The following is a 15,834-nucleotide window of genomic DNA, read 5'->3' on the forward strand; positions in this document are numbered from 1 at the left end:
ATTTCTAGGTTGAATCTCTCCTTGATCAGTCTCCATCTATTATTCCTTGTCTGGCCTTCGGGTGCCTTGGAAAATAGCTAACTGTAAACTGTCGGTTGATGGCCTTAACTGTAACCCATATAGTGGGTAAAAATGTGCGACAGCTGAAATAAGCAGATGTAATCAATTAGTGTGCAGAACTCACTGACAGATAAAAAAAGGAACAAAAGCTGAACCAACCAAGCTATATTTCCTTCAGTAATATACTTTAATATTAACATCTGGAAGTCATCTAGAACAAAACGACCAGCCGCATCAGTTTCTGTGTGAATCAAACCAGCTGATATTCATCAGAAATATAGAAATAGAATGGATTAAAGTATTAACAGTCAAAAACTTCAAGAACTGTTGTAACTAATATTTCATATTTCAGAAAAATTTGCAGCAGCCGATGAACTAAATTTGACAGTTGGACAATGCTAGGAGAGCAGAGCAAATCCTAAATCTTCCATAAGTCCTACCCATGTTGGGATTTTTGAAATAATTGGCAAAGTACTGACTTTTCTGTTTATTATGCTTTCCTCCCAATAATGAATGAAAATTACTAATATGACTGCTTTTCCCCACAATGATATCTCACTGTTTAGAACAGACAGCAGACAATCGAGTCAATTCCCCCCTTCCTGCCTCAGTTAGTTGACTTGGCATTAGTTAACAAAGTTATAATTCTTATAGTATTTGTATTTGCAAGGTGCTATACATGGGGCTGCCTTTGAAGTCCATCCGGAAGTTACAGCAGGTTCAAAATGTGGCAGTGCTAGTAGTAATAGTCACTACTTGTGCTCATGTGTCACTGCTGCTACTTAAGTTCCATTTGCTATCAGTTGGCTTTTAGGTGGTAAGTCTTTATAACTCTTCTATACATTTGGGCAGAGTGGGTATGTACCAGGTCTCTTCTATGCTAAAGTCTCAGGACTTAGCAAGTGTGTCTTAGGAAGTGTGCTGTTCCATACTCTGGAACAGCATCCCTTCAGAAATTCTGATGACGCCTATTCTTCTGGGGTTCTGAAAAGCCCTTAAAACTTGGTTTTGTTCCTTGGTGTAGAGTAAATGTGTTGGGGAGGGAGGGTTGCATCGTGCTTTATACTGTTTTAGTTTGGACTGTTTTTAATTGTTTTAACTTTGCATTAGATTTTGTAAACCAAAGAGTCTGTTGGTGTGGGTTCAATGAAATAAATAGTGGAATATATGATACAAATATATACGTAAGTCAAATAGTAATGCAAATATGAAGTACCTATCTTGTATAAAATAATTAACTTGGAATGAACTTTTTATTATTAATCATGTAATTATTTAATGTTGACAATTTAGCTGTTTAACAACCAAGTAGATGAATTACTTTGAAATACATATCATGGCATACCTTTCTTTATACAATTTATCCACTGCTTCAGTTCCAATGGACTCTAGTTGGTTTATAGATATTAGTCATACATAACAGTCATACATACAGCAAATTGCATTTGATCATTAAAATTGAGTGAGAGCTTTTTCATACTTAAAAGTATAAACTTCCACAATTGCTCATCACAATTATTTACATAATTAATCATTTATATATTTATATTTTGGTTTTTTACTTTGCATTTATTTATAAATAATTAGATGAGTATTGTGAACTGCACTACCAACTCTTGGGGTTTATTTTTCTTTTTAATGAAATGTTGATTTTCCTTTTTGGCAAACCTAGATTATAATTAACTACTAGATTCTTGTTAAATATTCACATTTATTTAGGATTAAAAATCTTCACTGAATTTAATGGAATTTATTTCAGTTTCAGCTTCATCAATTACTATAAGTACTAAATGGGTATTTTATTTTTCTATCTCAGAGAGTTAAGAATTTCACTGTGATAAAAATAAACAGCCTTATTAATAACCAATAAAAATTGAGTGGGCAGTAAACAGATGTAGAAGTAGGTTTTATAGATGGCTTGCTGAATATTGGAAATGGTTACTCTCATATTTTATAGAAAATAAAATTAAAACTTTAAAAACCATTATCAATCATTTATCTGTTGTGGTCTCATTTTTTTCAAATGCAAAACATGAATATTCCTTTGTCTATAATGAAGTTTTCATTCAGTTTTTTATATCTGCCATGAAACACAAAATGCAACTCATTTCATAAGGTGCAAGTAATCTGAACCAGTTTCTTAGCCATCTTTGTGGTATCTGTATCCCATTCTTTTTTAATGACCAAAACAACAACAAAAAAAATCCAATGGCTCAGTTAGAAGGGGAGGGGAAGGAAAAAAGAGACCATAAAATTTAAAAAATGTTGTTAGCCTTCCGTTTCTTTGTCAAAAGTCCGGAAGCAAATGTTAATATAGTCTCTTCCAGATTTCAGGCAAAAGACAGAAGGTGGGGTTATTTGAAAGATGGGCTGTGGTAACCTATAATGTATACTGCAAATAAGAACTATGGCAATAGTCTAAGAGTTATGTGTTTATGGAAAATCAGATCTGTAGGATATAAAATATGATTTAGGAAATGCAATTGGTAATCAACGAATTTTCTCTTATTTGCACGGGACTGATTCACCGAGTTAAATGTCCTTCCTGTCCAAACAGAAAAAAAAAAACCACACACACACAATACAAAAACAATAGAGCAACAAATACTTCAGTGACCTTCATGCACACGGAAGTTAGAAATCCCATGAGATTCCATGGAAGTCCCCAAACAAAGACGGGCAAGGCTCAGTGCAATCTAAGGTTACTACTACTGCAGCTCAAATGTTTTACAAAGTTTCTTTTGAGCAGAACTCGGCTCCTTCGTGAACTTGATTCTCTGGTCTTGGAAGGCAGTAAAAGGGAAGTAAATTTTCCACTCTCCCTTTCCAAGGAAACGTTTGAATTTCTCCGTCGAGTCTCCAGCCCTGACTCAGCCCAGCTTCCGAGCCCCCCCCACGCAGCTTCAGTCGGGGATTGTCACCAGCCGAGACCCCGAGTGGGGAAAAAAAAAGCGCTTAACGTTTTTCTTTCATTTGAAAGGTTTGTATTTTGATCCACCGGGGCTGACGTCATCACGTTTGTGAAATCACGGTACGTGCTGACGTTACGCCGCGGCATCGGCGTGCTTTGCGTGCTGTTCGCTCACTCGCTCGCTCGTTCTCCCTCACCCCCCCCTCCACCCCCCCCCCCATGCAGCTTTGAGCAGGCGGCAGCGGCGGCTCACGGGCAGCCCGGGGCCTAGTGGAAGGGGCCGGGCTGGCGCGGGAAGAAGGGGTCGCGCCGCCATGGAGGGGATGGACGTGGATCTGGACGCCGAGCTGATGCAGAAGTTCAGCTGTCTGGGAACCACCGACAAGGACGTGCTCATTGGCGAATTTCAGCGGCTCCTTGGCTTTCAGCTCAGCCCGGCTGGCTGCGCCTTCTTCCTGGACATGACGAACTGGTACACCGCTGGGAGGAGCGGGACGGGATGGGACCAGGGCGACGGGTAGTTGGAGAAGTGGGGAGGGCGGTTGGCCCCCTCGGGTGGGCCGAGTTGGAGAGGTGGGAAACTCACTTTGCCAGGCCCAGCTTGTTCTTCCGAGCCCCTCACTGCCCACAAGGGAAGTTACCCCGCTAATGGAGCGCGGTCGAGAATTTGTCCACGGACTTAAACCCTGTTAGGTGAGGAGTAATGGCAGGCGGAGCAGCTCTGTCAGATGTAAACAACCCTGTGATGTGACGCTTCTTCACTTGCAGGACAAGTCATACAGGTGCAGTCACCTTATCCCTACAAGGCGTCGTGTGAGGCCTTCTTCCTATAGTGGGTCAGGCTTCCTACACTAGGGTTCAAATCCCGGTTTTTGCTCGACCTGTCTTGTTCTTTGTAACTGGTTCCATCACATTGTGGGGTTTTTTTTTTTAATGGTCTCTGTTGCTTAACCCAGAGACAACCTCCTTCAGCTTTTTGAATTTTTTTTTTTAAATATGTTCAGGCTTTAAAGGTGTTTTGATGCTATAAAAAGCTGAATGTCATATAATAATGTAATACAACAAGCCTTTCCATGTGCCCCTTTCCTCCAATGTGGGCTACTTCTTTTCGTTTAAATTCGAAGTTAGTCATATTTTGATTTCTTCTGCTTATGGAATTTTTGTGTATGTTTTTGCTTTCCTTTTATTGCCCCCAGCAGTATGGTGAGTCATTGAAGAAGAAGTGACGCTTACACCCTGAATCAAGCCTTTTTGTGTGTGTGTGTGTGTGTGCGTTAGTGAATTTGTATTGTTGCTATTAGTGATAAACAGAATTGTCTACAATTTTGGCTGATTATATCTGTGGAAGCCACATTCTTAAAACTTTTATTCAGTTTTAATCACCACCTGTTTATTACAGAAGTTCTGGTTCACAGGTTTGTAAACAGAAATTTTAAGCTATGCATGCTGTCTGAATAAAGGTGGTGTAAAGTCAGGGCATGTTTTCAGTCTATGAACTTTCTCTTCCTGATCAAATTTCTGTTGTCTCATAATGTTTTTTGACTTTTATGCAAATCACATATCTACAAACTATTACAATCAGTGATTGATTATGTGCCATCAAGTTGTATTGACTCTTAGAAATCACATACTGTAGATAGTCTCCAGAAAAATCTGTCCCCAACCTGGTTGTACAAGTGTTACATCAGTATAGATTGCAAAAAAAAAAAAAAAGTGTGCTGGAATATTGAACACAATATTTGGTGTCAAGTAGTGATCTTGACTGATCTCAAAAAGCCCCCCAACTTCGACGATGAAACCTTAGTATTGTAATGGGAGTCTGCCAGGAAATCCTAGGGCATTTTACTAGAATGGGGAATTGGAAACCAGTTCCATATTCTTATTGAGAAAACTACTTACATGTAATGATGTAACCTCTGGTAGTTGAGTACATCAAGTCTTCCGTTTATTTCATAAAAACCTAGCACTCAAGCAGCATCATGAAATAAATAGATAAAAATTATTTCATCCCAGTTCAAGCTTCCTTGGAAATAATTCAATTTGAAATTAAGGAGACTTATATGTAAAACAACATTATTAGAACTGGGCTGTAAAAATGGTTTGAATCTGATTAATAATAGTTCCTTAGTGAATTTTATTACATACAAGAAATTCTTACTTTGCTGCTGATAAATATATTTTGTCATGTTTAAACTGAAATTTGAGTTTGTTTTTGTTATTTCTGATGTATGGCAGAAGCGTAAGCATAACTGGAATGTACCACTTTAAACTATAGGTTAGATTAACGTACATGTATGCCTGGTCTTCTTTTAAAAGAGGATTTCTACACATGAAAAGGGAGAAATCATGCTAGAAATGTTTAATCATAATATCTAAGCTACATCTCCTCAACTTGCACTCTTTAATAGTACATTCCAGAAAGAAGGATACCATCTCATCTGTGTGATAGCTTTATGCAAGATTATCCAATGAACTTTTGAGCCAAACAGTGTTGAATCTAGATTTCACAAGACATTGTTACCCCACCTAGTTCAAAATTCAGAAATCCCATAAACAAATGTCATAACATTGGGGATCTCCATAGATCTATTGTACCAGTATGTGGTAAACAGATTTGTTGCAGCATAATGCATGATGTCCTTCAAGCTCTATATTTCAATATTTAAGTGTATAAGCATGAATTCTATACTGGTATTGGTAATTACTGGATTCTGGAAGTATGTGACTATTACTGATATATTGCAAAGAATTCTGGTGACAGAATAATGTGATCGTGTATATGAAGAAAAAAGTCTTCAGTATTTTGACTGTATTTATATTTTAAATGAATCAGATGTATTTGTATGCATTAATAATGCAGCTGGGGAGAGTAATGCACCAAGAGAGGGGATAGCAAAGTCCATGAACATTTTATTTATTTAAACAATACAGCATAATATTCTCATGTACATTCCATTCCCCAGGCTGTATTTATTTTTCCATTTTGTATTATTTCTCTCCCCCCCCCCAAGTGTTTGAGGAAATATTAAAATATTGAATCAGCAAAGAGAAGCATCCAGTGTTGATATTTCTTTTACCAAATTTTGAATACATTTATTCTTGGAGAAGGAATGGTACATTATGCCATATAAGCTTAAAGTGGTCCATGCAGTACCTTTTAAATAAATGATCATAGTATACAAGAGTGAATGAACATGGCTTCAGTGTTGACTTCTGCATTTTACAAGTGCCATACTTTCTTTCTCAATATGTTTATTATCTGTTCCTGAGTTCTTCAGTTGAAGGTATAATTAGTTGATAAAAATAGAGATGTCAAAGCTTGGCTCTAGTATTGTAACATATGTTTAAGTCTATGGTCAGGTATGTTATGATACCTAGCTATGTTGCGGCATGAAAGAGTAGAACAGATCTTTGTACAGCAGTTCTGATATTTAAATTTATATGGTATGCATAATCATAGGTCCCTGTGCTCCCAGTTTTGTTCCTAGCCTTAAATTAGTGCACACTTCTGTGATTTGTTTGATTGTGCCAGCTCTCAATTATATTTTAGTTAGGATCTGCAAATCCTTAACTTAAAAACAATTTAAAGTGTTCTGCATTAGGAAAATATACTTAAGCTAGCTGTATGAAAGAACATTCAGGAAGAACTGATCAGATAGCATTGGTCTTATATTTATATGGACAATAAAAAGTACCAGTAGTCTTTGGTTGACAACTGGTCTTTTTAGCAACCTTTCAATTTCAAGTAAAGTATATTGAGAAATGTATTTGACAATACGCAGGAGTGCATACAGAATTTCTGTACTCCATCCTCAGCCTTGAATACATATACCCTAGAATTGTGATGGGATGAGTGAATTAATTATAGAAGAAATGCTTCCATTCAGGATAAGACCTTTACTAATTTTTCTGGTAATTACATTCCAGAACTTGTCAGAAATTTCAGAAAAAAACTTAAGAGGAGGTAAAAGGCTAGGAAGAGACTTTTATTTTATTCTTAAAACCTTCCTAAACTCTTCAGCTTATCAACATAAACTTTATGTTCAAAGGATTATGTCCAAGGATAAGCAGAAAGACAACTACCTTATTTTAGGTAAAACTGATTGATATGCTGTCATAAAAATCCATTTTTAATTCAACTAAGAAGGCTAACATTCTTATTTAAATGATTTAAATCTTCTTTCTATAAATATTTTTTTGACAAAATTTAGATTTGAAATGCATAACAGTGTAAATATTTTAAAAAATCATTTCCATTCAGTTGTATAACAGTATAGTAGTAGAATGGTAACCTGGAGGATCTATCCAACCGTGGTGATGGCAAAAATGTGACAATAATTAAAAATAAGATTTGATGGTACAACTTAAAATATTCTGCATTAGGAAAGTATACTTAAACTAGCTGTATGAAAGAACTGATGAGCTAGCATTGGTCTTATATTTACAGTATATATTGACAATAAAAAGTGCAGGTAGTCCTTGGTTAACAACTCTCCTGCTTAGCAACCTTTCAAACTTACAACAGCTCTGGAAAAGTAGTTTTACAACTGATCCTTGAACTTATGACAGTCAAAGTGTACATGGTCACATTATCACAATTCAACTGCTTTGCAACTGGCATGCATTTATGACAGTCACAATCACATGTTGCCATTCGTGAGCTTCACAGCCAGCTTCCAACAAGCAAAATCGCTGGAAAAGAAGCTGGCAGTAAATTGTAGTAAATTGCAAGTCACAGCCAACTTGAATGATTCATTGAATGACCACAGTGATACTGACAGAAGTCAACATATTTACGTTTCACTTAATAACATTGCTCATTGGTGGCATTGCCAGTCACAATCAGGATTATTAAATGAAAACTATTTGTAGTCCATAATTCTTTTTAAAGTGGCTGATTGTATTGTCATCACAGTTTTGTGTCCCAACAGTTTTACATTTTTTTTCTTACCCAGGAGATGGCTGAGTAACTCAGTAGCTTGATTGTGTTTGTTTAAGAGAAGTAAGTACCGGCAATTTGCTATTACTTTTAAAGTAACAGTATAATACATTTTTTGATGGATACATAGCAAAATGTGTTTAATTAACACCTACTCCCACTTTGTTAAGCGACCAAGTTCCTTTCTAAGGACTAGGTCATTAAGTGAAATGATCACTCAGTGTACACATGACTGAGAGATTACTGGTTACTGCCATCTCATTCAAATAGATTTTTTTTCATAAAACTAGACCAGCATTACTGTCACTTTGGCATGCAATGTTGTCAAGTGCACAAAATTTGGTTGTAAATGCATACATTGGTAGGAAAATAATTTTATTTTCCTTATTACTATATTTGTGAGTGGTTGCTAACTGAGGTTGTATGTATAATAGATTATCTAAAACGCTGAGCTTGTCAGCTGGAAAGCTGACACCCAGATTTGAGACCCAAGTGCCATACAACGGGAGTGAGCTCCTGTTACTTGCTCCAGCTCCTGTCCACCTAGCAGTTTGAAAGCAAATGAGAGTAGATAAATAGGTACCACTTCAGTGGGAAGGTAACAGCATTCTGTGCATCTTTGGCATATAGTCATGTTGGCCACATGACCATGGAAATGCTGTTTTTCTTCAGACAACACTGGCTCCCTCGGCTAAGAAATGGAGATGCGTTTCGGACATGACTGGATAGAGGAAAACGTTACCTTTAAAACATTTCTATACTCTTCAATTTCCATAATGTTCTGTTTCAGGCTACACACTTATAAACACACAGAGAAGTTTGAAAACTTTACTAGGAGATTTTCAAGGAAATAGCAAAGGAAAAGTGTGGGCAAATGTGCGTGCACACACACATACATATAAGAAATCATGTCCCCTTTATTCCAGCAAGCTTGCCTTGAGTGAGTCCAAATCCAAAACGGTTGGTATGAGATGTCAGGCAAAGTTCAAAGGCCCAAATGTCATAGCAGGGTTTTCAGCTGGACCAGGTCCAGAATTAGTCATAAGATTCCAAGTCAGGAGGCAAGGTATGTTGGTTAACAAATAGTTATTGCCAATAGAGGGGCTTGAGCCTGCTACTCTTCTTAAATAGAAGCAACTCAGGAACTGCTCATTTGGAAGGGTGATATTCCTTTCTTGCGAGGAGATTTGCAGAGTGCCTTTGTTCTACCCTGTTCTCTGTGTGGCAAGCCCTTGCACTAGGAGGAGGAAACAGCTCAGGCTCCTCAACTTCTAAGACTGGCAGCAGACAGACATGGTTATTGGGCAGCACTGCCTCTGCCTGCAGCTGCCTCAGGCATCAGTTTGGCCAGCAACTCTGGAACTGATTGCTTGCTGTTGGGGTCTTTGTCAGAGTCTGAGCTGGCAATGATATATGGAGATTTATAACAACACACATCTAAGTTCCAAGCCATTTTAGGTTTTACATTTTGAATTGTGTTTGAGTACACAAGCCAAAGAGTTCAATAGTGGCCTAGGGATTAATAAGATTTTTACCATAGAAGTTTCCAGAGCTGGTTAATATTAGCCAGACTTCTGTGTTCAAGTGTAGTTGTAGCTAAAATAGGATAACCAGTCTTAACAGGTAAAATTGGTCACAGATCTGGATCAATGATCCTTTCCAGTTGGTGATCTTAATTCTTCATAAACAGGAACCTATCAGAGAAGAAATGTCAAAATGGTAGCCAAAGACCAGAGTGGAAGGAAGAACTAGCTAATAGTCGAGCTCTTTGTAATTCAGGCCATCTATTTTGAGAGCCTGTCCAGAATAATACAGTGGTCATTAGTATTGAAAGCCACTGAATGATCAAGAAGAATTAGCAGAGCTGTACTCCTTCTCCTTAGATAGATTACATGAAAGGCAGTAAACATGTTCTTAGGTAAGTATCACATATGCATCAAAGTTTTATAGCAATTTTCTTCAGCATTTTAAGGATCACAAATAGTGATCCTTAGATAATATATAAGGATCACTACAATTCAATGTCATTCTAGTCAGATTCTTCAGGAATGATTGCCCCTTAGAGCAGGTGGGCTTTCTTGTAAGAAATGTATTACCTCTGAATCCAGATGCTGAATTCAGATAGTCCTCAAGTTATGACCACAGTTGGAACCAGAATTTTCGTTGCTAAATGGTATGGGCATTGTGAGTCGTCATATGATTGGACCTGATTTTATGACAATTTTTACCATGGTGATCATTTAGTGACTCGTGATAGTTATTTATTAAGAAAATGTATATGGCCATTCAACTTACCGGCATTCTGGATGGTTTACATAAATTAAACAAATTACATGGTTGTTAAGCTAATCCTGCTTCCCTAATTAACGTTGCTTGTTGGAAACTTGCTGGGACAGTTGCAAATTGCAATCACATGACCAAAGGATGCAGCAACCAGTCATAAATACAAAGCAGTTGCCAAGCAGTTGAATTGCAGTCACGTGATCATGGGGGCGGTGCACTGGTTGTAACTTCAAGGACAGATCATAAATAACTTTTTCCAGGCTGTTGTATGAATGGAGAGTATGGGATAAAAGAAAGTAAGTGATCACACAATGGGGAATGCACACTGAAAGGAATGCGGTGGTATGGGGAGAAGTGAAATTACAAAAGTAAGTAGGCACACAGTGAGGTGGTGCTGGAGGAAAATGAGCCACAAGCATGCAAATGGCCCAATGTATTCCCCATTGTGTGCCTGCTTACTCTCTTGTAATCCCTTCCTCTCTAGTGAATGTAAACATTACTTTCCTTCTTGCTAATTATCTCAGTAGTGGGGAAAGCAATCAAAAGGATGAGGGAGTGGGGAAAAGCAAAGCACAGTTCCAGTTATATGATTATCCGTTTAGTGCCTGTTTCGCTTAATGAGAGAGCTGCTGGTCCCAGTTGGTCATTAAAATTTATAGCAACTTTTTATGATAAGGGAGAAATAAAACTTTCCAATATATAATATATTCAATTGAGATATGATGGACAAGGTAGATAAATCTTCATGCCAGTAGTTTGGGGTCAAAGAGAAAGTGAGCACTAGATTTGTGGCAGCCATTTGAGGCTGTCCAGATCAAGAAACAGATTCCCAAAATTTGGACTAGAACTACTCTGATAGAAGCTATAGCCATGATGGTGAACCTATGGCACATGTGCCCAAAGTGGCATGCAGAGCTATGTCGCCTGGCACGTGCGGTATTGCCTGTTCCTCTTCCGGGTTTCTGGCATGCATTTACGTGCGATGATCAGCTGGCCTTTGTGCATGTGGCAGTGCCGAAAACCAGAAAAGCTGGTCTTCCGTTTTCCGGCATGGCCAGCAGACCAGCGCCGACCAGCTGATCGGCGTGTACACATGCGTGGCAGTAACTGGAAGACTTGCTGGCTGGCACACATGCACGTCCCGGAAACCAGAAGTACCTTATCCGGTGTGTGCATGCCCCCTGGGCAGCTCCTCCTCCTGGTCACGGCCCTGACGAGTGCACACAAAGTTCTCCCTTTTCAGCACGTGGTGCTGCCCGTATGCACACGTGCTCTCTTTTCAACACTTGGTGCCGAAAAGGTTCGCCATCACTGAACTATAGTAACAGATACATTAAAGCTGTATTTTCCTTCCTCTCTTGGTCACATAACTGTACTTCGAGTGGTCAGCAATCAGGCTATTATGATTGTCATGAGTTATGACCATGATAGTCAAGATCTATTATCATAAGGTTTACCAGTATGTATTCACTTATTGTTTTACACTATTAATATTATTATTCTGGAAGCTATTTGACCTTGGTATCTTTTATATGGAATTTTTATAGAAAGACTTATTCTACTTTAGTCACTATTTAGAAACATTTGAATTTAGTAATATGAAGAAGCTTGTGTTATAAAGGTAGTCCTCACTTAATCATCAAATTACTGAAATGTATTCAGTAACCAAAATTACAAAGGTGCTGAATTAAGGGACATAAACCAATGCCTGAAGTTATGAATGTTGCAGCACCCTACAGTCCTGTATAGCAGTCTGGGCTGTTAGCAACCCATTTGTATTCACAATGGGATGCCAAGGTGCTCACGATCATGTGATCGCCATTTGCAATCTTACTTGTCAGCTTCCTCTGAAAGTCAACAGAGAAGCAGGCAAGGAAGGTCGCAAGCTGTTGCAGGACTCCTTCTCGTTCCTGGAGGATGGCTGAAAACGGTCCATTATGGGATGAACCTTTTTCAGCCAGTCTTTTAGAGAGTGGAAGGATTGCTAGATTGATTTTGCCTCATAAAGGGTGGAGTCCCTCCACCAAGCAGCCCTTCCGCTCTCAGAAATGCTGGGTGAAAAGTCTATGACAAAAGCCAAAGGGGATTTTAGCACAAGGTGTTTACCAGCCTGGAGTGTTTGGAACCATGTTGGCTCCAAGGCCCCATCCTAAAATCCCATTTAACTTTCGTCATGGACTTTTTCAGTCAGTGCCTTTGAGAGTAGAAGGGCTGCATGTCAGATTGATTTTGCCCATGTGGGGTAGAATCCCTCTATCAAGCAGTCTTGCCATTCTCAAAGGTGCTGACTGGGAAAGGCCTTTCTATCCTTCAGAAAAATAGAATTTACTAATTTTCTAGCCAGAAAGCTAGTGAATTCAATATTTCTAAAGGCTAGAAAGGCCAACACACAGAGTAGAGGGGAACTGGCATGCTGGGACAGAGAAAGGGTATTCAAGTGCTTGAGTTCAGAGCTTCCTTTCTCTGGCCCAGCAATGCAGATTCCTTCTACACATGAAGCGGAGGGCAGGGGGCGGCCTGCAGTTGCCTGCAGAAAGGACTCCTTGAGTTCCTAGCTTCCTTTCTCATGACCCTTTGTGTGCATGAATGGGAGTTGAGTGCCCTCTTTTGGCAGGTAGCTCTTTTACGTTATCAACTTAGTGACCCATGCAGTCGGTTAGCAACTGCACCTGAGAAGGCTGGGATTGTGGTCAATGAGCAAGGTGGTCATGTGGGTGCCTCGCTTAATGATCGCAATGAATTAGGACCAAAATTTCAAGTCCAGTTGTGGTTATAAGTCAAGGAATACTTCTGTGCCCCTTGAAATAGGAAAAATCTGTTTCCTCTTTCACAGGAGTTCATTAATTTCATAAACCTCATTTCACAATTATAAGCCCCTTCACAACTGTAAATTGTGAAAATGTCATACAAACAAACTGCTTTGCATGTATTTATGAGATTATGTTCATAAAGACATACCATTTTAAGCATACATCAATAAATCTTTTTCCAGGTAGAGACTTTTTTAAAGCAACATTTGCTATTTACATTTGATGGTTAAGTATAATTCAGGAAGGTGAAGCATTTCTTCTTAGGTTATTATTTCCCAGAGTTCAACATGCTATGATTTAAATATATACCTGGAAGACTTGATGAAATAGACTGCAATTTTGATGTCTGATTTATTACTGGTTCTTTAATCATCTCATAACTTAAAACATCTGTGTTGTGCTTCAGCATAATTACACTGTACACTGTGGTTGGTTTTTTGTTCAGCTTTGTGGCAAAGAGCACTTGTTCAGTTGAACTTCAGTTAAATATTTGCTTTGTCATCATGACTCTGCTCATGTTTTTTTCATCCTCCTTGTAATCTGTTATCTCTCCAGGTTGATATCAGTTTTTACTGAACAAATTGTAAATTTTTTGAAAAAATGTTTTCACTGCAGTTTGGTTTTGGAAAAATGCTTAGAAGAAAAGATAGTCTGCTTTTCAATTTGTTTTAGCCTCAGTTACATATTAGCTGGAACAGATACTGAAACCATTCCAAGTGGCAATGCTGGGTGATGAAATATGACACATGGAAGGGAAGAGAATTGGCAATCAGCCTTGATGCATAAATAGCCCTTTCCCCTTTGAAGTATGTTTACAAGATTGAAAATAATGACATTGCAAGCTGTGTTTTTTTCTTTAATTTGAAGAAGCAATTAAAATGCTTTTCTAATGTCTATTGTTGAGCTGTGATACTCTGTAAATATGCAGTTTTCTTAGTATTCACGCACTTTTTATGTATTTTATAAGAATTCTGGATTTTGAAGGAAGATGTCAAGGCAATTGTTGGATGAGTATTCTGAACGTAATCCTGTGGCCTTCATTGTTTTTACTTATCAATTTTGCCTTTTGTCACAATTAAAGTAATGTGTTTAAAGGAAGCAGATTAACTGGCTGATTTTAACAGGTATTGCTTCCTTCATCTGATTGTAAATTAGTATAAATCTTACTTGATATATTGATTTATCTATTATCCTCTTAAACCACGCAATAAAGAGAAGCAACAAGCAACAAGTAAAGTATTTATCTTCACTTAGTAGCTTTTGTCAACTTGGATCTATCCCATAGCATTTGACTGAGCCAGCAGTTTAGAATATAATCCTCTCTTTCTCAAAAAAAAATCTTGATAGTTTATTTAACGCAGTTCACTGCCTAGATGATTGACTGCTATGGCATCTAATTATATCATTTTGCAATCTAAAAATAATATTTTTCACATCATGTTTTAAAAGAGATTAATGACAAGTATAATTCTTGATGGTCTGGTTATATTTATTCACTGTTGCATTCAGTACAAGGTTTGTTTATAAATATGTAAAAAACAGAATAAAAGCAGAACTAGCTAGTCATCACTTTTAAGAGCTGCAGAAAGAGCCATCCCCTTAACGACTCAAGGTGAATATTATAGTACCTTAGTGAGAAGCAGGGATATGGAAGCAATCATCACAATATAATGGAGGGAGGATGGGAGATAATATCCAGAATTTTGTGGTAAGAGTTGAAGTAGAACTACAGGTAGACTTCACTTACTGACTGCCTTGTTCAGTGACGGTTCAAACTATGGTGCTGACTATATCAACCAAGGCTCACATTTGTGACCTTTCACCATGTCCCTCTGTCATGTGATTGCCACCAGTACGTGTTGTCTTGTGATTGACCTATTGTTTTTCCTTTTTCCCCCTTTGCAGAGCGGAGAGATTGGAGGTGAAGAGATATACAAGAGAATATGCAGGTACACAATGGGGAATACTTCGGACTATTTGGGTAGTAACTCCCATCATGATCGGGGTGCCAATGCTACCACCTTCCTTTCAATCTGTATTCCCCATTGTATGCCTGCTTATTTTTCTGTAAACGGGTAGCAGTGGTTGTGGTGTTCAAGCCCAGCTTGAAGACACTGCTTGGATTTTTCTCTTTTTCTCTCTCCCATCCTCCCTTGCAGAACAGCAAGACAGCTTAAGCAAAGGGTGAGGGGGGAAAACATACCTATATTTGGTTGAGAATAAAGTACCTAAAATGGAAGAGAGGCATTAAATGAATGTTCTCTGCTAGGTAATAATCCATTGACTATTAGCTTTATCCATAGAGCTTATTTAAATTATTCTTTGATTGCTATTCAAAGTTTTATAACGTGAGAGATAAATTGCCAATATAGTCTGATTATATTCTATACCATAAAAGAAAGTGCCTGAGTTGTGGTCTATCACCTGATGACTTTATGGACATGTCCATGCAAGTTCTTGGGCAACAGTACTGAGGACAATAGCTATTGCCTTCTTGCAAGGTGTTTGTTCATTTTCTTACAGTGTTCCCTGAAAATCTTCCATTTAAGTGTTTTCGATTCTTCTGTTCCTCAAAATATGTTTCTCTGTGTATTCTTTTCTTCATTTATTACATTTATAGTTTATCTTTTGTAGATGACCTCAAGACAACATATATAGTACCAGGTATTTTTCTCACAACAACACAGTGAGATAGGTTGGGGTGACAGAAAATGTTATCTAGCAAACTTCTGTGGCTAGTACAGGCTTCCATGGGGTGGTATGGTGGGGAGAGAAGCAGGAGTACCACAGTGACCCTGTAGTAGTCTGTAAGGGCAAATTACCGTGGGCCT

General features: G+C 38.1%; 1 protein-coding gene across 5 annotated transcripts in view; it reads left to right on the plus strand.

Annotated features, from left to right (window-relative positions):
• Nucleotides 1–3,080: 3,080 nt before the first annotated feature.
• Nucleotides 3,081–15,834, plus strand: part of ILRUN (inflammation and lipid regulator with UBA-like and NBR1-like domains) — a 49,774-nt gene continuing 37,020 nt past the window's right edge. For 3 of the 5 annotated variants that reach the window (XM_087891051.1, XM_034414620.2, XM_034414618.2), the window contains exon 1: nt 3,096–3,443. In XM_087891051.1, coding sequence (XP_087747177.1) covers nt 3,286–3,443 — 158 coding nt within the window. In that variant the 5' untranslated portion in view covers nt 3,096–3,285. Of the gene's footprint in view, nt 3,444–15,834 lie in introns of all 5 variants that reach the window. The other 2 variants (XM_034414619.2, XM_087891052.1) reach the window with 2 other exon arrangements.

Source organism: Pantherophis guttatus, chromosome 3 (assembly GCF_059756535.1).
Source record: "Pantherophis guttatus breed Tessera chromosome 3, ASM5975653v1, whole genome shotgun sequence".
In the NCBI taxonomy this organism is placed as follows: domain Eukaryota; kingdom Metazoa; phylum Chordata; class Lepidosauria; order Squamata; family Colubridae; genus Pantherophis; species Pantherophis guttatus.